The sequence below is a fragment of the Sus scrofa genome, chromosome 3, assembly GCF_054392235.1.
Source record: "Sus scrofa isolate SSC_HxYL_T2T_F1_AM1 chromosome 3, Sscrofa_HxYL_maternal_Yorkshire_Landrace_v2.0, whole genome shotgun sequence".
Taxonomy (NCBI): domain Eukaryota; kingdom Metazoa; phylum Chordata; class Mammalia; order Artiodactyla; family Suidae; genus Sus; species Sus scrofa.
In genome coordinates this window covers 119,850,523-119,874,432 of record NC_139385.1, presented here as the reverse complement: position 1 = coordinate 119,874,432, position 23,910 = coordinate 119,850,523, and the positions used below count along the sequence as shown (strand labels likewise).

Sequence of the window (23,910 nt, the reverse complement as noted above, 5' to 3'; positions counted from 1 at the left end):
CAGTGTTTCCTCATTTGCAGACTACTGCCTATCAAATACCATCTCTGAATTTTACGGGACTACGTCTATGTTCTTGTTACCAATCTTGAATTTATATTGTATTATAATACAGTAATGACACAAAGTGATGTCACACACAAAAAGGCAAACTATGTAATTTTAAAAGCTAACTTTAAAATATGATTCTAATATCTGTGATTAAAAAAAAATCACATAAATATGTAAAATATAAAAATACATCCTTAACATACTTTAACATAAGAGCTAAAGTTTACCACTTCTTAACATAAAAATTCTGAAATGGAATTAATAAAAAAACAATTTTCATATGTACCACAGAGCAATAAGTTTAAATCAGACTATTTTGAGTTGTGTAGCCCTTTATTAGCAACTAAAATAGAAGGTATCTGTTGTACAACATGGGTAGTAATTGACTATAACTGGAGATTTATTATTTTCTAATACAGATCATTTATAAATGCAATTTCTTTATTAAAAAGCTTCCACCCTTTTTGTTTGTGTACAATTTTGCAAAACTATTCTGAAAGCGGAGTATATGTGCACAAGTCTGCAAAGAGTGCAAATTTAGGATATGGTAAATGCTTTACAAGTTACTTTCAAAAAACTGACTGCCACAACTGGGCCTTTACATTGCCTCTTTTTTTGATCGAAATATTTTGATGCCAGCCTTCCTTCCACTGCTCTAAACTATAAAGCATTTTTTTAATGAGTTGAAATTAAGGAAGGACTACACCTACTAAAAAAGAAGAGAAGAAAGTTCTATTAGTTTGAGGTTTCGGAATCCCCCCAAACCAGGACCAGTATCTTGGTAAGGGTTAGGCTGGGACCCTGGACAGAGTATGAGTATGTGCAGGTGGCATCCCTGAGGATTCAGAGCTTCAGTGAACCGTGAGTGCTCCAGCTGCATAACTCACTGAACTGTCTTGCCAGTTTCTACACTGGCTTGACTGGGCATAATTCAAAAAGGAAAAGCTCATGTTCATTCCATTCTTCTGTAGCTCTGTGATAGCCTAGAAAAAGAAAAAAAACTGGTTATAATAAGCCGCTGCAGTGACAACAACGGATCCTTAATCCACTGCATCACAAAAGAACTCCCAGGATTTTTACTTTGTGAATTGGTTCATCATTTATTTTACTAAAATTTTATCTGATCCAATTCAAACTTCAGTAAATTAGTATAGCTTATGCTAGTTTAAATTTCAGAAATCAGTATAAGTTCTTAACAGGCTTTTCTTCCAGTCAATCGATAGTGCTCAAAAGAAAATCTTTCCTAATAATCTATAATATATTATCTTTTAATCGCAATAAAGTAATATTGGACCTTTAGGTTCCAACCCTGGACTATTCTAGACTACATTACCATCTCCAGTATTTCTCTGCCTCTCCAAGCAAAAAACCCATTATTACTTCCTCCTTCCATTCCTAAGTATACAGTTTCTTCTTTTTCAAAGAGTCTTGCATTTTCTTTCAATGTCAGGGTTTTTTTAAACTAGTGGGGAAATTAATATTATTATCTTTTTAGAAAATACAGCTAACCAAAACTTCTGCCCCTTTACCAGTCTTTAAATGAAGTATTATTGTTTTTGCTGTAAGGAGAAAAACATATACTTGTCATCTACTTTGCTTTATTAAATACAAATACCTAAAATTCATGATCATAATCTTCCATTTGAGAGGTTTACTTTGGTTTTTATTTGTAAAAAGCATATTGGAATTGGCTCAGAGTGAAAGAAAAATGAGTTTCTATTCTGAATAACTTTCTATATTTAAAACAAAGTATTGACCTAACAGTGACAAATAACTTTGTTTTAAATATAGACAGTTATTCATATTTAAAGTTGTACTTAAAGTTATTTATATTTAAGTTATAAAGTATAAAAGTACAGTGAGAAATAACTTTAAGTAACCAAAACAATAGAAATTTAAATTACATTAAAGGTACTAGAAAATTGTATATACCTAAAACCAAGCTAATAAACTATCACAGATGATAACAATTAAGATATTCTGAAACATCATAGGATCAAATGTTAAAAATCAAGACTTCCTAAGGATACTCACATTTAATAACACCCCAATGGGATGTCTTCCACATATAGTATTATGGTATTTCTTCAAGTAATTGCTAAAAGATACAGGGTCTAATTGTTCTATAATACTCATACCCTAAAAAAAAAAAAAAAAAAAAGAGGAAGAAGAGAAAAAGAAAATAAAAGAAAAAGAAAAAAGGACAATTTATTACTTCCTAATTACATTTTTAAAACTGTTACTTAGAGCTAATGATCATAATTTTTCAACTAAGGAGAAGTAAAGAAAAAACATCAAACTTTGTGAAATATCAAGCTCATTCATCAAAGGTAATCTCATTGTAATACATACACTTTATTAATAAAAACATTTAATCCCAAGTTCAGTTCTCTCTGACCTCCTAGTATGTTTCAACACCACCTTCCCCAGTTGTTACTTAGCTCACTATCCTCAAACATTTCACGATTTCATATTTTCACATGAATGAAAATGAAAAAATATAAAATTGTAAAATGAGTATATATATTTTAAAAAGTAAACCTGTCATGAAAAGTTTTATATGAAATATAAAATTAAATTCGATATATGGCTCTTTTTCCCATTCCCATTATATTTCTCATATCATTGGCAAAAACAATCAAGAGCTGGTTATAATTTAATTATTTCTGTAATATATACTTAAATATCAACAGTGTGCAAGACATTTTGAATTATCAGTAATTATTTAAGTATGTGGTAAAAAGATACCACAAACTAAGAAAATAGTTAATGTATTTTTAATCGATTTAAAGCTCATAAAAGACAGATAAAAGCTTAAGCAAAACAAGTCCTTACAAACAAATTTTAAAAATAAAAGCTTTCAATCTCTTTATACTTTAAACAAGAATGCTTTATTTTTCAAGATTTTAATCAAGGATCAAAATGTTTAGAATACTATTGAAACAACTACTATGACATTTGTTTACACTTATGCTTTACCCTACAAAGGCACTCAAATGATGTGTTCATCATATATTAATACAGAGCAACTTTAACTCATCTAAATCAAGCAGATAAATTAATGATTCTAACTCATCCATTAGCCAACTACCTTACCTTGTTTTCTTATTCATGTAAAATACTTCACATTTGTGTTCAACAAATTGATTTACTACCCTCTGGGAGAAATGTAAATGGTGTTTTAGCTAAGGGATTAACTGATATATTTTGTATGTGGTTTTTTAAATTGTATTCCAACATGTTTTAACAAGCAGAGTGTAAAAACACCTATAATAATCACATAAACACTTATTTAAGAAAATGATAGCAATCAGTATGTGACATTGTACAAATTTCAGTGGCAGCATCAAAATTTTATTGTATAAAGAAACTTTCTTCAGAATATCCAAGTGTTTCATAAACATTATATTTTTCTACAAATAGATAAGGATATGTGAGTATAGTCAACTTTCAATTGCCTGCACATCAGTTAGCCACTCTCAGATTAATGCACAACCAGTGTTTAATGCTAAGTTGGTTTTCTCCTGCCAACTAGGAGGCTTCCAGGTCAACATTCTCCACTGACATCTGGTGCAAATCCAGAGAAACACGAACTAATTTAAAAGTTAAACCTAAGATAAACAATTAGTATTATAATTTTGGTCATAGAAAATCACTTGAAATATTTCTCTAACAAGTAGTAATGCAGAAATAGAGATATAAATCTCTTTCATAAACATGGATAATCAAGGCATAACTCTCTAAAGATGAAGAAACAAAGGCATAAAAAAAGTTCAAAAAATTTCTAATCTTAGACTCCTTATTGACTTTGTTTCATGTAATGAGACACACCAACAATCCTTTAATATTCCCACATAGCTACAATTGGTGTTCGTACTGTAAAAGAACTTCTGATGCTCCTGGATAAAGCCTAGGACAGCTTATCTCAAACAGAATTCCACTCACTAATAAATTATACAACACTGAGGTCCCAATGTGTGTATTAATATTAAATCTCAAAGCACAATGGCAAATATGCTTTTGAATATATTTATGTTTTCATGCTAACAATTTTGAAATGATTATTATCAAAAATTCAAGATGAAAATGCAGCTTGATACTACTGCCCAAATTCTAAGAAGATGAAATACAAAAGTGCTTCCCAAATATGCCTAAATAACTTTTATATTCCTTAAAACACTGGAAGATATGATCAGTAAATCTAAAGTCCAAACAATGGAAAGCCTGCCTGGGGCCTGGTATATTGAGAATCTGAACACATGAACTTAACCTAACAGGAAGCAGTGAAGTGGGTCACTACCCATTCAGCTCTAAGATACAAAGCAGAATTATAAACACCATCGTGGTTTCTGAGGAATTTAGCAGCTTCAGCAAAAAATCCTCAGAATGAAAGCCAACTCCCTACCTTGAGAACAAGAGTGAAGGGACTCTATCATTGTGCTGACTCTCCAAGGAATGACTGCAGCTCATAGTGTCAAATCCTAAGTGGCAATACTAAACTGAATAGGTAGTTTAAACTGGCAGAGCTACAAATTCAGGACTCTAAAAAGAAACAAAAATCTTCCCTTCTAAAAATTTTAACTATCTATACAATTATGTAATTTAAATTGTATTTAATTTTAAATATCACCATTTAGAAATAATCTCCCACTAAAGTAACAAACAAAAAAAGAGTAACAAAAAAATTTTAGAAACCTTTGAGAAATAAGAGCTAGAATCATGTTGTTCAATTATGAACACATAATCAATAACACACTATCAAATCATTAGGACTGTGGTCTTATTTTTTAAAGTAAGGACATACATTTATATTGAAGAGATGAGTACACATTTAAAGAGATGAGGTAGAAAAAAGGAAATACTCTAGTTTCTTTAAGGGGCATCAAGACACATCTTGTAATGAAAGAAATTTTATGGAAAAAAAAACCATCCTAAATACAGCCGTGCCAAGAATTAATGTACCAATAAATAGCTATTTTAAAGATGATGCTGTAAAACCTATTAAAAAGATGACTACAGAAACTACTGGCCTAAGTTCAAGAGAAAGTATGAATGTAAAAAAAAAAAAAAAAAAAATGTGAACAATTTCACTTTCAAAAGAAAAAAAGGAAGAAAAGTAGCTGAAATTCAAAGTAAATGAAGTGACTGCTAATAAATCTGGAAAGAAAAGAAGTTACAAAGATGACTACAATGTTTTCAGATTCTCTCTGCCAAATCATAAATAACATACCAATGGCCATAAGGAAACACTGGTCTACATCAAAAGTGGTACAGAAAAAAAAAACTATGATCGTGTAATATACATAAAATGCATATAAAATGGCTAATCTTTCAAGTATGTAATCTAAAAGGCTCATGAAAATTAGTCTTAAAATACGTTCTGCTTTGGTCACTGTAATGACTGAAATTGCAGAGTATTAATTACCAAAATACATGGTCAGTAGTCAATATTATAAGACTTTCAGAATCAACATCTCTTACAACTAGTTACTCCCCCGCCCACAAAACTACAACATTTGGAAGATCCAGTTTATTTTCCTATTAATTTTTCTTCCTTATGTTTTCCTCACATAATTAATTTCCAAGATATCCAAATGCTAAACATAAAAAATTTGCAAAACAAAAAATTAGAAATTTTTTTTTTGTTTATGGAACCTAAAGTTTATTTCCTAGCAATTTAATAGGGCTTTTCTGATAACAAAAAGGACTTAACACAATAATCTTCAAAATATTAAATATAAAATTTTATACTTAAAAATAATCTTTTCACTCTATCAATCCTTCCAAAAGTATAATTACTGCAATTCAGAACTGCTAACCTTTTTGCAATACTTGTACAGAGAAGCAAGCATCCTACTACCTTTTGCTTGAAAAGATTGTACATAGAAACAAAGATATTAATTCTGAAATGGAAGAAATTATTTACAACATAAAATGACATTTGAGAAAAGAAATATAAAGGAGTTCCTACTGTGGCTCAGCAGTAATGAACCCAACTAGTACCCATGAGGATGCAGGTTGGATTTCTGGCCCTGCTAAGTGGGTTAAGGATCCAGCTGTGGTGTCGAGGGCATACACAGCTCGGATCCTGCGTTGCTGTGGCTGTGGCCTAGGCTGACATCTGCAGCTCCAATTGGACCCCTAACCTGGGAACTTCCACATGCTATGGGAGTGGCCCTAAAAAAGACAAAAGGAAGGAAGGAAGGAAAGAAAGGAGAGGAGAAGAGGAGAGGGGAGGGGAGGGGAGAGGAGAGGAGAGGAATATACAGTGGGATATTCACCATCTGGTTATATAAATTAAGAAAACATTGTATAAGAGTCTAACAATGAATATACTTATATACATATATGTGTAAAGTTATACATAAATGAGTATATGTATAGAGCTAACCATTATTTTAATTCATTTATTCTAACTCCCAGAATTGACTTAAAAATTGAATTAAAAGCATGCTAATAAAAGAACAGAACACTTAAGAGCCCTTTAAAAATTCTGTATAAGTAGGAATATTTCAGTAAATGGACCACAAAAATCAAGTCCAAGTCAAATATTAAATTCTAGCATATTAACATGAAGAAAATACTCACTATTTATTCTGAAACTGTATTCTAGCCTATTTAAATAAAATTTTTAAAGTTAAGCTCTGGTAATTTCGGACATGTAAGTAAATCAGATGCAGATTTAGAAGTCAACCTAAAGCTTACTGGTTATACTTAGAATTTCTGAACAAAAATTTCTAGTTTCAAAGCCTTAGAACTAAGCAGAAGAGGCAAAAATTCCAGAAGTAATGAGAATCATGCCAATGGATAAACGTTACTCCTTCTGCTCTGCCTCAAAGTAAGAAATGAAGGTCTATGTACCAACTGACCATATACATCAAGAAAGACAAATAAAGCTAGTCCTTTTAATATAACCTAACAAAACACAGTTAGAAGGTTAAAAGAATTATTAAGTATGGATTTTTACACATAACACACACAGAATAACAAATAATATTATTTAAACGTGTCCACAATTTTAGGAAGTTCCAAGGGATGCTATTATGTTCAGTAACTTCAGATCACCAGGTAAACCAATGTTTTGGGGAAACATTTCCCTTGTGCTAAAAGTATTATCAATTCATCGATTTACAAATTCTTACGTTTGCAAAATTAACTGTTGCTTGATTAAAGTTTACAAATGATTTAAAGAGCTGAAGAGAAAACAAGGGGGAAAAGATGAATAGGAAATTTTGTTCAACAGATCAGAGGCCACAGTAGGCCAGTTCATACTCACCTACAAAGCTAGTTTAGGAATAAAGTCATTGGGACTTTCAAATTACTGAAAGAGGATCTCCTGGGGTGGGTATGGGCAAGTTTATTTTGAAAAAGTTCCACAAATGATTTTGGCTGTAAACATGGGGTTGAGGATCACTAAAGTAGACAATCTTATCTCTGCCCTGGCTTTCATTACTATCTACATTTCGAGAACTCCCAAACTTAGTCCAGACCTATTCTCTGAGCTCCAAACCAATACAGTCAACTCATTAGCAAACCTTTGCTGACTATGAGATCTCAAATCTATGAACTTCTTTTTTTCCATCTCCACTAACACCACCCCAGTCCAAATTACTAACATCCCTCCCCTAAACTCCTGCCAATGCCCACTGTTACTGTTCCTGGCTCTCTTGTAGTATCCATTCTCTTCACAACCACCACCAGACTGACCTTTAAAATAATCATTCCACTTCTCACTGTATTCACATAAACTTCTTACCCTGCAATATAAAGCCTTACATTATCTGATCCCTACTTGGCTCTCCTACCACAGCTATACAGCTCTTTCCCCTACCTACTATACTCCCACAACCTCAGCCTTTTCTCTTTTCTTCTAACACATTAGCCTCTTTCCTATCATAATGTTTTCTTTTCCAATTACACATGTAAAATATTTAATGGTTTCTTTATCATCAAATTAAAGTCAGTGTTAAAATAAACTTTGTGGAATACAGATACCGTTGGGTCCACACATTGCAATTAACTGCAGCCCATTGCCATCTGTCCTATCTAAGGTCTTTGCAATGGTAGTTCTGTCTATCTAGAATGCTCTGCCTGCTGATCTTTACTTGGTTTACTTCTTCTTACCATTTATATCTCAGTTTAATATCCTCCCCAGGGAGTCTTTCTCCAATCACTCAACCTAAAGCATCCTAGAATTATATACTATTTCAAAACCCTTTTGATATTTTCTGTATCACACACATCACTGTTAGAAATGAACTTACACACTACATCCTTAACTTAAAAAAAATGTGTACCTTCTCTCATTAGAGTAAAATTTCTGTGAAAGCCAGTCAGCTTGTTTACTGCCATATCTTTACCAGTTCCTAGAACTGTAAATGCACTCAAAAATAAATAGTGAAGAATTACTGCTGTGGCATAGCGGGTTAAGAATCTGACTGCAGCAGCTCAGGTCATTGCAGAGGTGCAGAATTTGATCCTGGCCTGGGGCAGTGGGTTAAAGGACCCAGTATTGCTGCTGCACTAGGCTTCGAATTAGTCCCTGGCCCAGGAACTTCCACATGCTGCAGGGCAGCCAAAAAAGAAAAACCTGGTAAAATAAAAACCCAAATGTTTACTCAGTTGACACCTCCAGTTGGATTCCTTAAAGGCAACTGCAAATATAACATTTGTCTAATAGGATTTATGATCACCCTATGTCCTAAAAAATCAAGTCCTATCTTCTTATGCTAAGTGATCAGAACCAAGACCTAACCAGCAACATAAGCCAGGTATTCAGGAAGTATCTTTTTTCTTTTTTTTAAATGTATTTTTAAATACAACTTCTAAAGGCTACATTCCATTTTACAAGTATTACAAAATACTGGCTATACCTCATGTTGTACAATACACCCTTGTAGCCCACCTTATACCCAAGAATTTGTGTCTGCCACTCCATCCCATGCTGCCCTACACACACACACACACACACACACACACACACACACACACAGAGGTAACCACTAGCTTGTTCTCTACATCTGTGAGTCTGTTTCTTTTTTGTTACATTCACTAGTTTGCTGCATTTTTTAGAAGGAATCATTCCTGATACTTCTTCTCCTCCAAGTTCAATGGATATCCAAGTTCTATCACTAATTTGTCCCTATAAAATATACTGGATACATCCACTCCATCCCTCTCTTCCACCATCACCAATCCATCTACTGTCTAAGTTACCATTTCTTGCCTGGATTACCAAAGTAGTCTACTCATTTCTCCTCTAGGTCCCCTCCAACACACTTGCTGCACTACAGCTCTATGATATTTTCAAATACAATCTAATTTTATCATTTTCCAATTTGGAATCCTTTCAACAGCCTATTCTAGATTCTTTATCTCATTTTTCACCATTCCTCCATGCATTCATCCACGGATTCAACAAACAGAAATACTGAGTACCACTGACAGGCTGATACAAAATGGACAAAGATCTTGATCTTATACAGCTTATAATCTAACAGAGGAAGTTACTATAACAAATAGTAAGTCACACAGTAATAGGTACTAACAAGAAAAATAAAGCAGGATAAGGTCACAGAATAACTGTTCACCACAGAGGCATAATGTAAAATTATGGGCACATTTCTAGGTCGTCCTAATAACTAGAGGCTATTGGGAGATTTAGTGGGTGGAATCCAAGAATGCTGACTGTCCTGCAATACAGGACAGTCCCACACTCAAAGAGCTGTTCTTATCCTATAACACTTTCACATGCCCATGTATGTGGAAAAACATGCTTAAAATTATCTATACCCCAACTCCATTCTACATATAAACACAAATAAGTTTTGCATCATTTTAATATACAGATTTCCCAGAAATAGAATTATCACATAAAGTAAGGAAAGGAGTTCCTGCTGTGGAGCAACGGGATCAGCAGTGTCTCTGCAGCACCAGGATTTAGGTTCAATCACTGGTCCAGCACAGTGGGTTAAAGGATCTGGTGTTGCTGCACCTGCAGCATAGGCTGCAACTGCGGCTCAGATATGACCCCTGGCCCAGGAATTCCACATGCCATCGAGCAACCAAAAGGGTGATAGGGGCAAGGAGGGAAGACTGTATTTTGTTTAGTTTTCAACTTTGATAAAACTATTAACCATTTTGGAAAATCAGGCCACCCAGCAATGTAACTTGGTAATGAGTCATAAACAGAAAATAACTATTTAAGTTTGTATGTTGCTATTACATTAATGAGACTATGTCTAAGCATTTAACTACTTCGTCTCTTCTAACATAGTTGGGGCTTGGGTATTTACATTATTAAATATATCAATTTCTTATGAATTACTTTCCTTGTATTTTTCTCAGATTACAATTAGGGTATTCATTTAATTTAATTATGTATACAGGAAGATTATATTCACTAATTCATTTATTTGAAAAGTATTTGCTTAGTACCTACTTATGTTCCAATTGCTATTCTAAGCACTCTGGATACATCAATGAACAAAACAAATATCTTCAGCTAACGAATAAGTTAGAAAAGAAAAAGTGGAACACTGTAGGGTAATGTGAATTAGGAATACTGAAAAGATGAAGTGTAAGATGTAAAACTAAATAAAGTGGTCAGTAGGCCTCACTGGGAAGGTGAAAACTGACCAAAGCCATAAAGTGAGCCAGTCCGGGGCAAAAAGGGCAAAAGCCCTAAGCTAGGCACAAATATGGCATATCAAGGAACAGTAAGAAGACCAGTGTGTCCACGCTGCCTCCTAAACATCTCACATCTCTGCACTGTAATAGCTTCTTTCTAAGTCTGTCCAATCTATAAGATCCATTAAGTCAGAGACCATGTTTCTCTTCTTAGTATCTTCAGCACTTCACGGTATCAGACAATCAGTAGATATTCATTAATCATCTGCTATATGAAGAAAATAGACGATACAGAATCAAAAAAGTTTTCTGAGACAACTGAGAACTAAACCTCAGAAAAACAAGATTAGAAATAGTGGCCAGAAAAGAAATCAATTGACTGAAATGACAACACAACAAAAGGAAAAGTTGTTGAATTAGGAATACTGAAAAGATGAAAAGGAAAAGTTAGCGAATTAAAACCCAAACAAAATTCTGAAGGTAAAAGTATTAGGCCATAATTAAATTTAAAGTAACAAGATAAATTTAAATATGATAAAATCTCCTAGGTATCTAAATTTGCATTCATTCCATTTGGCTTTCAACAAAATATACTACTCAATATAATCTACTTATAGTTTCAGATCCAGGTGCCTTACTAAAATTTTTTATCTGTTTTAAACCAAAAACTCTCACACTAAAACATATAAAGCTTTTCACACTGGTAAAGTTGACTTTGACAGATCACAGACTTAAACGCTGACAGTTTAAAGACAATTTAGAGATCAAGTTTCTCCAAATTTCTTATCTCAGAGGTGACAAATTGAGGATAAGAAAATTGAAATGATCAGTTGAAGATCAGAGCAAGTTAGCGATATATCTGCTAGATTTAATATTCCGTTTATAAGTAGATTCCAAAATTATTTGTATGGCCTTAAAATATTAAACATTACTTAAAATATTAAATAGTAAATATCAAAAGAGGTACTGTGACTACCATACTACCTCAAGGAATATGACAGCAGAATCCATGTCTACTGTACTCCTGGGCTACTTAAGAATACAATCATATTTTTAAATTCTTATTTAAAACTAATTCAAATTCCATTTAAGAAAAATCCAAATGGCCAAAAAATAGAATTAAATAATAAAATAAACTAGGAATTTGCTATGGTTGTTTCTGCTTAACTGTAACTAATGACATTAGTAGCTTGTTGTCCTAAAGCTAAGAAGACATTCTCCCACATGGTATCTAAAATGTGTAACTAATTATTCAAAGTATAATTAATCAAATAAAATTAAGATGAAGGAAATTTCTACTAATAGAACAGGGATTATTTTTATAATCAATATTCATGATTACTTTTATATGTATGAAAAAAAGCATTTCAAACATTTAGTTAAAGATAGGGAAAGAGGGATATTATTAGCCCATTATATATGTCAACATATTAAGTCTTGAATCACTAATCTGAAATTAAAGGAAAAAAATCTTAGAGCATTAAAACCCCACACCTGAAGGACTTACCATTTTATCTAGATGTTCAATGGATCTATAAATCTCCCCCTGGGATTCATCATAGTAACTGTAACGGAACCTTTGACCTTGAAACAAATATCATGTACAAAATAAAATAGGGAAAAATTAGAAGCTAAAAAGAAAGCAAGCGCTTACCAAATAATTTCAGTTCTCATGGAAGGCAAAGCACAGCTTAAGCCTCTGAGAGAATCATTCCCAAGAGCCCTCATACATAAAAATAAAAGGCATATTTGGGAAGGTAGTAATAAAGAAATGATTTATCATCAATGTTTTATGATGTTAAAAATTATTTCAAACTGTAAAACCTTAAAGTCACAAGCAATACAAAAGACTAAGGAAACAAAACAGCTTAAAAGTTAGAAGCATTGTTAAACATATTATATCTGTCTATAATGGAAAGTAACCCAAAGAATTCGATCCAAGAAAATCTGGCTTAAGGAAATGATCTCAATGTAACAAATCAATGAAAGCTTAGCTTCTGTTGCACAAGTGCAAAGATTTAATCTCTACTACAGAAAAAACAAAACAAAACATGTAGATCAGAGATATATGTGGCTTGTATGATTTTTATGACCTTGATAAAAAATTTAACTGATTTTTGCACAACTTTCTACTTGGAAAAGGATCCACACAAGTGCCTTTAAGTAGGATACACAAAAGTATAAATACAACAAACATTCCAACTCTGACAATATCTCAATAAAGATACAAGCACAGAACATTCAATGTTTAGCTATTCTCTGAAGAACAGAGAAGGTAAAATGGAAGAAGCTTAAAAAGAGGCAGAAAACAAAAGGCTCAGGAAATAAATTTTGCTTCCTACCATAGTCATATAAAAGCCAGAAGTTAAATATATTCACAATTAATTGCAGGTTATTATTCAACTGACTATGTTGTATTTCAAATATATCTAAAACCTATTTTTCAGGAATGCCTTTATTTCTGAGAACTCATTAGTTTAATAGACCTTAAAGATTCATCAAAACGCAATTCTAAAGGTATCAGAGTACATTAATCGTGTACATACACACTATGCATCTTGTACTTCAATTTTAGAGCAAAGTGCACAGATCCAATTATTTTCCTCACACCTGAGGACACAGGTTTCTTTGGCTGGATAATTATGGTTTGTAAGTTTTCTATTTACCTTTACTAAAAAATATTATCTTATAAATAATGAGCCATGCAACATTATAAACCCTTTTGATGTTCTTTTTCAGAAAAACCACACATCATAGTTCTTAACATTTCATTAACTTGTTGATGCTAATCATCTCTGATGGTCACTTTTCTACAATTTACCATATTTCCTTAACTTTCACGTTAATTTTTTTACATACACTATTAATGCGGCAGTTTATTCCCCCCCCCAAGCTATTATTATATCAATGTCACATCTTGATATGATACCCTGGAATCAAGCAATAGGGTACTGAGACAATTACCTGCATTCTGAAAAATAACAAGCTTTTTATGTAAGCATTGAAGATTACTATATGTTGCCATAACTATGAGATACATTACAGTCCTTGCACTAAAAAAATTCTTAAATAATAAAATTTCTGACCAGACCAAAAGTTGTAAAGGATGTACTGTGACCAGAATGCAGCTGGTATACACTCTGGAAAATAGTTTGATATTATGTAATAATGTTCAAGATACAGATAAAAAGTTCTTAACCAGTGACGATTCATCACTCAGTGCCCCTATATTAAATAATTCATCAGACACTTCCTTCAAAATTTAGAGTTAGGTATAGCTTTGTTTTTCTTTAAAGAATGTACTTCCTCCTACCTAACAATGAGAATTATGTAATTCACCCTAGTTTTCCTATTTGCCAGGTGGCTATCAGAAGGCTCAAAGCCATATCACAATAACTTGGTCAATTCACTGGTACTAAACTTCTATTTCAAAGTTCCTTTGATAAAGCTGCCCAAAATCTTCTGTGAAATAATCTTGGGTAAGAAAATTCAAACTCACTGTCACTGTAGTTAAGAATAATACCCTTGGAAGAAATCAGGACGAATATTCTTAAACTTGAAATGCCTCACGTTTATACTAAGACATTCTTTTTTTCTTGCTTCTGGTGATAACTGCTAGTTTTAGTTGTCAATAATCTCTGTGACTACGACATACTTGTCTTATCTGAAGACTACTACTCTCAGGTGTAGAGCAAAATCCACGTACTTTGTGATATTTGCTACTCAAAAGTCTTTTCTACTTATTTCCAAGTTCAGAAAAGCTATTTCAAATGGCTAAAGTAGGTCAAATCTGCCTTATACATAAGTCAAAAGTATACCTATATTGTAAAATGCTGTCTTGTTCATATGGACCATTTTCAATACAACTTTCACTTAAAAACTACTTATGAAGTAAGAGAGAACTACACAGAATGTTTAAAATACTGAATGTGATTTAATAAAAATGACAAAATACACAGAAAATCAATAAGCAGATGTTTAATATTCTGCTATCTACTTTTTACTACTTTTTAGTTGCCACCTCGCATTTAGTAGCTGAAGAAATGAGTAGAAATATCTGGTACACTCTAAAGAATGTATCAGTTAAGAAGCTATTTCCGTACTCATATAGCTATAAAACTGAAAAAATGTAACAGCTCAAATTGCCTCACAATTTTTTTTTAATTATAGAAGTATTTCAAAATTACTTGAGTAATTCATTCTGGTCCCCTATACTTAAAGAAAGCATCTAATTTAAATAGTTATCATCATCCTAGCCTAAATGTACATACATACGTATGAATGTGTGTGTGCACATGAGTACACACACACACAAAAAAGTTCAGTTAAACATTACTTTGAATTTGAGTTCAAAAAATCTTTTTTGTTTCCAATTATGAAAAAAATAAAAAATAGTTTTAATCAAGATTTTATTTAATAAGAAATAAAAGAAATGACAACACTACCACAATATACTGATCATAAATGCACCTTTAAATAGTTATTGTTCATTTAAAATATATGATGATTTCATGTATCTCATGAGCAGACATATTTTGTTTTACAATATTTCTAACATTCAGTAAAGTGTATGCATCTAAACTGAACAAATACAGTTGCCTGTGTACCTGGAGAACTGGACTTTTATACGTATGAAAAAAGCATATCACATAGTAAGAGAAAATTACTTACCTGAAACTTATCCTTTCAGAAGGTACACTGGGAAAATGGATTCTTTGAGCCCCTGTTTCAACTCCAAGTATGAGCTTTCTAGCTTTAAGAGCCATTGACACTGCCCTTAGGGGCAGGCACAAGCTTTGGAACTCCCCTAGTGAGTATGTCAGTAGTTTCTTCAGGTGCCTTCCCTCAGTTCTTTTCAAATTCAAAAGATGAGAGGAAAAATAACCCAAGAACAAAAAATCCTGTAAAGCAGAAACCTTACTCTTTGAGGGAAGGAGGGTAGCTCATTTGTGAATCCATTCCAGAGCACGCTTTCTGAGAAAAAGAAATACAGGTAAGTAATTTTCCCATCTCCAAAGGTGACTGGTGATTAATGAGTGGATTCACAGAGTGTGGAGAATAAGCTCCAGGGATGTCTGTTTAACACACAACAATCAACTAATGAGGACAAACGTAACAAATGAATGGTACAAGAACCAACACTACTTTCGAAATACCAAAAAAAGGGGGAAAAAAATTAGATACCTCAACATTAAGCTATATACTAGCTAGCAGAAATAAACAATAGCTTGGAAAATTGTTCTATAAAGCCCCCAAAAGATCAGTAAGGCAGACTCTTGAGATGTAATGTCCAGTAACAATTGTACTGTTATACATTTTATCACTTTATGTTTACATGTTAAAATGTTTTCAAATATTTGAGTTAAACCTCACAACAAACTGCGAGATAAATTATCAGGCCACTCTGCACTAAGGACCTAAACTGGGGAACATTCATTATTGAAATCACTACCAAGGAATAAATGTATTTCATTTAAAAAATTATCTAAGAAGCATAAAATATGAGAGTCATTTTTATAAGCAAAATACTATAGTCCTTTCATTCTCAAGTCTTAGTTCTATTGGCTTTATCTCAAACTTGCAAAAGATCAAAAACCTAAAGATGTAAAATCAGCATGTACCAATATTTGACAAATACGAAAGCCTGAATAAGATATATTTTAGGAATGAGCTAATTTACACTCAAACCAATTTAAATATGTAGAAAATAGTTATACCCTCATACTCAAGAGACTAACAACAGAAAGGAAGAAGAGTATGCATGAATAATCATTTATTAATATATATTAACTAGAAATCTGAATAAAGATATAAATTGTATAAGTATTAAAGGAGAATGCCAATTTTAATAGTGGCACATATTTATAAAAGGAAATTATGTAAACCCAGACAAATGTTAAAGTTTATAGATAAAAATCCAAAATTGCTGAATTGACTGTAGTATAAACTTTATTCATATTTTAACAAACTAATATATCATTAACATTTACCAAATAAATTGTATCAAAACTGGCTGGAACTCAAAATCACCGTTTAAAAGGATAATTTAAAAGAAGCCTGATCCACTTTTAAAGAATTAATTTCTGTTAGATCCAGTTTCATTTAGAAACTTCTCAGAAGTTAACTGAAAATTATATTAATGAAAGTTGTCAATAATCTAAATTTGAAAGTAAAATTTCAGAGAGCTAAGGAAAATACAAATATTAATGGTATATATGGAGAAGGGCAAAAATGAAATACAGGAAATAGAATCAAAATTTTACTAATCAGAAAAACTAAAATAGGCCCAGACAAAATTTTCTTCTATGAATCTATCCTATAGGATGTGGAACTTGGTAAGTACACAAAGAATATGGACAACATTACTTAACCATCGTAAAAGTCAAACACTAGCAGCAAACGTCCTTTCACTTATGTCACTCTTCCTGATAAAGCAGCAAAGATGAAAAGAGGTAGGATCATAAAAACATTACCAAGAAAACATCATTTAACTTGGGGAGAGGCACAATAAAATCTAGGCTCCTAACTCTCCCTTTGCTTATCCCACTCAAAAAGAGAAACTGAGTGTTTTAAACTTTCTATTTTTTACCTCTAAATTCTCTTTCAAGTCTAAATAAGAGCTCAATAGGATCTGAAAGATGAGTATCTTTAAAACAAAATATTCTTTAAAAAAAGTCATCATTCTTATAATGGACGTGGGTTAATAATAATCTTGACAAGGCAAGATTCTTCCAATAACGCACATATAAATCTCCCAACTGTCTCTATTACCAAGTTTCTCGCTTCATTCTTCACAGAAGCTGGATATTATATAAAAAGAAACAACCACTAGAAATGAAAGATGTCAATACTGTCAGTATTCTATATTATCCAACAAAACCAAAAGAAAATTCCACTGTATATATCTGAGTAATTTGTCAACTGTACCATAATCAATTAAGTGATTTTTCTTCAAAATCCAGCTATTCAGAAATGTGGGATGTGTTAAGAACCTAACTCAATAAAACTTTTAAGATCTCCAAGTACTTGAGAAACTGAAACCTTCCTGTGAAATGATTTAGAATTCAGTGTTATCACTACTTTGGCATGGTAAAAATCAAAACAAGTATAGCATCTTTAAAACAAGAAGAAACTACTAAGCATCATCTTCATGAGAAAAAGCTAGACTTCTGAGATGGAAATATAGCACTCATTAATTTAGAAAAGATGATCAACGTCACGAGAGCATGAATTTGAAAAATATGAAACAATTTTTTTTTTTTTTTTTTTTTTGCCTTTTTGCCTTTTTGCCTTTTCTAGGGCTGCTTCCTGCAGCATATGGAGGTTCCCAGGCTAGGGGTCCAATTGGAGCTGTACCCACCGGCCTACGCCAGAGCCACAGCAACTCGGGATTCAAGCCACGTCTGCGACCTACACCACACCTCATGGCAACGCCAGATCCTTAACCCACTGAGCAAGGGCAGGGATCGAACCTGCAACCTCATGGTTCCTAGTAGGATTCGTTAACCACTGAGCCACAACGGGGAACTCCTGAAACAATTTCTAAGTAAAGACAGTTTAACCTATAACTAGCCAATGATTCATAATATTTCAATAGGAATGTAAAATACAAAATGAAGCTTACTTTATTTACAAGAATGACAGTTACTATTACTATTGTAGAAAGAAGTCTACCAGTTTAGAAATAGTGTCTGTGTAACTCTTTCCACTTACCCCCAAACTTCCATTCAATTTCCTAACAAGAATCAGTAGAGCACTTTCCTTAAGTACAATGTAAGCACTTAAATGAGTATTGCTAGTGATACTGATACTTAAAATTAAACACTTGGGAAAGTTCTATTACTTAACCAACAAACATAAATGTAAATATGTTTTAGTCCCTAAATGATTCCCATAGCTAATATTTATCAACCTTTGGATTTTTTTTTTTTTTTTTTTTGGTCTTTTTGCCTTTTCTAGGGCCGCTCCTGTGGCATACAGAGTTCCCAGGCTAGGAATCTAATCAGAGCTGTAACCACCGGCTCATGCCAGAGCCACAGCAATGCGGTATCTGAGCTGCGTCTGCAACCTACACCACAGCTCACAGCAACGCCAGATCCTTAACCCACTGAGCAAGGCCAGGGATCGAACCCACAACCTTATAGTTCCTAGTTGGAATCGTTAACCACTGAGCCATGACGGGAACGCCAACCTTTGGAAATTTTGAGTTCTTTTTTGTAATTATCACCAAAAAAATCCTATCTTGCTATTTAAATTTTAAAATTTTCAAGAAATCAGGAGATCAAATGGCCTAAATCTCTGAGGATCTAGCTAGAATATGAAGTAAAATATATTTTTCTCTTTCAACACTGTACTTATATAGTAGTGGAAGAGGATTTGTTTGCTTTATAACCATCAATGAGGTAAAACGCAAAAGTCCACATAAAAGAGCAATATTAAAACATCTCATGTTTTATGTAGATTTATGTTGTGGTTGCACATGATGCCAACCTAGAAGAAGAGTCTAGACCCTGAGAACAATATCAGAAGAATAAATTATTTAAATCATAAAGTGATTTCAAATGATTCATAAGAGCCTTAAAAGTGACGAGGGGACACATGCTTCAAGACATGTTTTTCTAAAACATATGGACATGCTTTATTAGCAACACACATTCATAATACTAAGTAAAATAGATTTTTCCCAATAATGATACTCCCTAGTTTTATTACTAAACTTCAAAATTCCCAAGAAAAGAACTTTTCAAGAACCTACCTACCCAGATCTAAATAATACATTTACATACATAAAAAATAATTTCTACCAAAGGTAGCAAACCAACTAGCAAATGAAATTTTTTATTAAAGACCTCTGAGAGCCTCGTAAGGAGTTTGGCAAGGTAGCACAGCTACCTGCATGCCCTAAACCAGGGCTTCCAAACCCAAGCACTATTGACATTTTGGGCAGGGTAATTCTTTGATGTGGGAGGCTGACCTGTACATGTAGGATGCTTATTTTACAGCTTTCCTGGACTCTACTCATCAGATGCCAATAACATCCCCACCTCCTGCTCCACCCCAGCTGTGATGACCAAAAAATGTCTCCAGGCATTTCCAAATGTCTCCTGGGGGACAGCGAGCCCCAAATGAGAAATTGGTGCCTTAGACAGAAATTCTTACCTACACCATTAGGGGGGGTGTTATTTGGAACTGAAGTTTCAAGGCCATACATAGCACGGCATGAGGTAAGAGAAGAAGAAACCAGACTAATCAGGCCTGATAAATGTTGAATCAACTCTGGCAATCACTAAGACATGTAAAAGCCAGGGTTTCCTATATCTCATTAAGGATGTTTTTCTGGCCATCCTAGCAATGTTATCTTAAAATTTATGGTCTTATGCCTTATGTTTTCACTATAATCAAAGAAATAACTAAAGAATGAATAGATATGGCTTGGCAACCTTAAACCAGTAAATAAATGAGTCAAAGAGATGTCCTAAAAAGAACAGAGTTCAGAAATATTCTACAACAGTCATGGATAAATGAGAGCAAATTGTATCCAAAGAATTAAAAAAAAAAAAAAGAAGGATCCATACATGTCTCACTTCCTTTATGATCTATGCACTGTGAAGCTTCCTTATTCTTTTAATTCACAATGATAAGAAAAATCTCTTAGACGTCCTTATCCTTATAAACCATTACCAATGAAGATTACGATACTAATAGCTAACACGTTAGAACCTTTGGAGGGTAGCTCTAAACTGACGGCAACTGTGGGCAAAAATTAAGCACCAAAGGAAAAAAAGAAAGAAAGACAGGAAATGTGGAAAAGGACTGGCATAGCACACAGTGCTCTTCTACATTCTAAAGAACATTTGTTTTACCCACCAAAAAAACTAACTCATAGACTCTATCACACCCCTCTACCTGGAACTAGGATTAAAAGATCTTAACTCCCACTAACCTAAGTGTCTAAGCAAGGATGCCCTCACAGTGTGAATCCAATTATACCAGTCGCCTTTGGAAATGTATCCATAATCCTCTATTACAATCTCATCCTTTTTAAATGATCAAAAGACTTTTTTATTCACCTTTAAACACTGCTGCTAAAAGTAAAACTTTCCGAGGAAAGTGATAAAGAACTGAAAATCAGAACTTAGAATGAAAAGATACCTTTAACCACAAGTATATAATATCTACCATGATATGTTAAAATCTAAAACTTACCCCAATGGCAGAAATCAGAAGAAACCACAAAGAGATTACTAGGATCCGCTAGATATTTACTGAAGAGTTTTCCGAATTCCTGTTCTTTTGACTCACTCAGAGCTCCAACCAATACAGGAATAATGGTAAACTCATCCTTATGGCTTAAAGAAAACAGAAAAAAAAAAAAAAGAAGAAGTCATTTAAGAAGTATAAGAATAAGAATAGTTTTCCAATGTGTTGGCACTAAAAAGTGGAACATTTATTAATAGTGATATGGATAATACACACATAATATTCGTGAATTCTTAAAAATCTATAAACTAATGTTTAAAGAATACCATTTAAGAATATGACAGGTACAGAATACTAAAAATATCTATTTAAATTACAGAAACGTACAACACATCTTTAGGTAAACAAAGCTATGTTTTACTACCAGGCATAACAATATCCTCAAATATAAAAATAAGCCCATCAGATTAACACCAAGTCAAGTCTTCTTAACTACCTATAAAAGCTGCAATTATCTGCCCAATGCTTTGCAATTTTAAGAGAGCATTAAATTCTTCCTCACTTATTTTAATTCTATCCCATTATAAATACCACCATTTCTGGCACTTGTTCTATAAACCTGCCAAGTGAGACCTACAAAGCTTATCTAGACGCCCATAAGATTCACCAAGTACACCTTACACCTGTACTAATAAACAGATACAGGACGCTCTGGAGATACAACTCAAATTTCACTGGCATCTAAGGTGGTCATAGAATTCAAGAAAAGTAGGTATTAATTTCTAGCAGCAAGAAAAAGACACCACGCCCATCCACAATGTTTATGGCATATCCACAAGTCCCTTTTTCACTCTACAGATTGAAAGATTTATGGAAAAGGAACAGAGCAGATTAATTAAGAATAACTGTGACGGGCTAAAGAAACAGACTTATTAAATGTTTCATTGTAGTAAAATTTTACTTACATATATTCAGTATTATTTATATTCTAAATGATCCCACATTTGGAATTTTAGAAGCATGAATCATGTTTGTCTCAGTTGCTCTGAACAGGACTTTTTAAAAAAATCACCATTATAATAATGCTTTTTAACATCATAAATTGATGTAGGACAAACAGAATTCATAAAGGGTCTTTAAAAATACGAAATTTAAGTTATACCAAAATAAATGTTAGCCCAGCTTCAGAAAGCTAAATTCAGGGCACCCAAGCGCCTCCCCCAAAAAGGCCCCCTTACCCTTGTCAATTGCGAAATAAACAGATCTTACAGATCTCCAGTCCCTCTGCAATGCAGGGGCTTCTTGGGCAGAATCTGCATCTATGGAGTAAGAAAAAAAGAGGAAGCTGGCAGAGGAAGCTGCCGTGGGATATCTCTTTCTCTGATTCTTACCAGTTTGCTTAACAACTGCATGAATGAATAGGGGCTCTTCAATAAGTTAAGAGTGATTATCATTTGAAAGAAAAGAATTTGAGCTCTAGTAAAAATGCTAGAAGACGGTTATGAACTGTTCTAACTTCAGGTACCACCTACAAAAATAAATACACTAAGATTATCAAAGAGTCTGAAAGTAATTGTGACCACAGTAGAGAAGTAATTATCCAAAGTATAAAAAACAAGAGTCAGAAGAAATAGGGTCAAGTACTATATTACATACAAATAAATGTTGGGAGCATGGGTAAGTCACTAACCTAAAAATGTATTTCCTTATTTGTAAAATGATCACAATTTAACACCTACTTTATAAAACTGTTATGAAGTGAGGAATACTATAAAAAAGTATTTTGTCAACAATAGTTGGTTACTCTAAAAAAATAACACATCTACTCTTCACAAAAGCCACCAAATCACTCAATTAACCTCAGTTTGAGCTATCTACACACATGTAAAAGTCTTATATTACTTAGAAATCTAAGCTTTGAAACAAGATTCGTCCAACCACTTCTTTTTTAGAAATTACTTGTTGTTCTCTATCCCCAAAAGAACGAATTACAGATTGGCTCTGAAATGTAATATTTCTAAATTTCAGAATCCAAGCTGTGAAGTAGTTGTTACTTGGTAAAGGAATATAAAATCTTGCCCTCGAAAAACAATTCTAAAACTGGATAAAGCTGTTCAAAAAACAAACATTTTGTGTTCTGGAAATCAACCAAAGGTAAAAAACACAATGAGGAGAGTTTATTTATGAAAAAGAAATTGAACTTCTTGGGAAAAACAGTGGAAGCCTGGCATCTTACCAGAAACTGCCTCTATCCCCTCCCCCTGCTCCACCAATGTTATGGTACAAGCAAGGTAAGGTCGGCTGTGATAATCAGCAGATTCACTCCTAAAGGGAGCTGACTTTACTTTGGAGCAGTGAGCAGAATACCCACACCCATCAGGAAACAGAAAATCTTACAGATTTTGTAGCCTCAGATTACCATACCAACTGAGGCAAGCCACAAACCTGAGGTCTCCCTAGAAATATAACAAGATCTTGAAAAGGAGAAAGCCATAAAGGGATTTGATAAATTCACATATTCTGATGAGAGGACTGATGCCCTCCATATAACCTGGGCTGACTAGGAGGCAGCACATATGTATAGGGGAGGTCCATAAGGCCCTAAACTCCCCCAAAATGCCAGGTGACTGGCACGGTGACAGCAAGCACAAGGAAAAGTAGAGACCTGAAAGATAGCAAGCTCTCAAACATCCCCAGCTAACTGGAACCCTGCACACATGCACAAGGAGACCAGAGAAGACCTAACAGAAAGTAAAGGAAGCAAACTTAATAACAGCCTCAACTTTGAATGTGCTCACCAAATGCACACAATTTACTAGCAGGGTAAAAGCTTTACTGTCTCAAGGTGTCTAAGCACAACCTCCAGATAACCATTAGCTAAGCACTAAGCAACAGACACAGGAGTGAACTCTAGTAAGCCAGGGTAAAAAATATATGAATTTTAAAAGCTGAGGAGATACATCAATAGCCATAAACTCTGGCAAAGACAAATTCTGCAGAAAGAGTCCACAAAAGTTACTTTACAAAAGACTG

The 23,910-nt window shown here is 33.4% G+C and overlaps 1 protein-coding gene across 23 annotated transcripts in view; it reads right to left on the bottom strand.

The window, feature by feature from the left end:
• Window positions 1-362: 362 nt before the first annotated feature.
• MEMO1 (mediator of cell motility 1) overlaps window positions 363-23,910 on the bottom strand; it is a 114,512-nt gene continuing 90,964 nt past the window's right edge. For 8 of the 23 annotated variants that reach the window (XM_005655247.4, XM_085015577.1, XM_085015581.1 and 5 more), the window contains 4 exons: window positions 20,884-21,026; window positions 12,185-12,261; window positions 2,083-2,187; window positions 363-1,031 (listed from right to left, as the gene is read on the bottom strand). In XM_005655247.4, coding sequence (XP_005655304.1) covers window positions 900-1,031; window positions 2,083-2,187; window positions 12,185-12,261; window positions 20,884-21,026 — 457 coding nt within the window. In that variant the 3' untranslated portion in view covers window positions 363-899. 23 annotated transcript variants of the gene reach the window in all.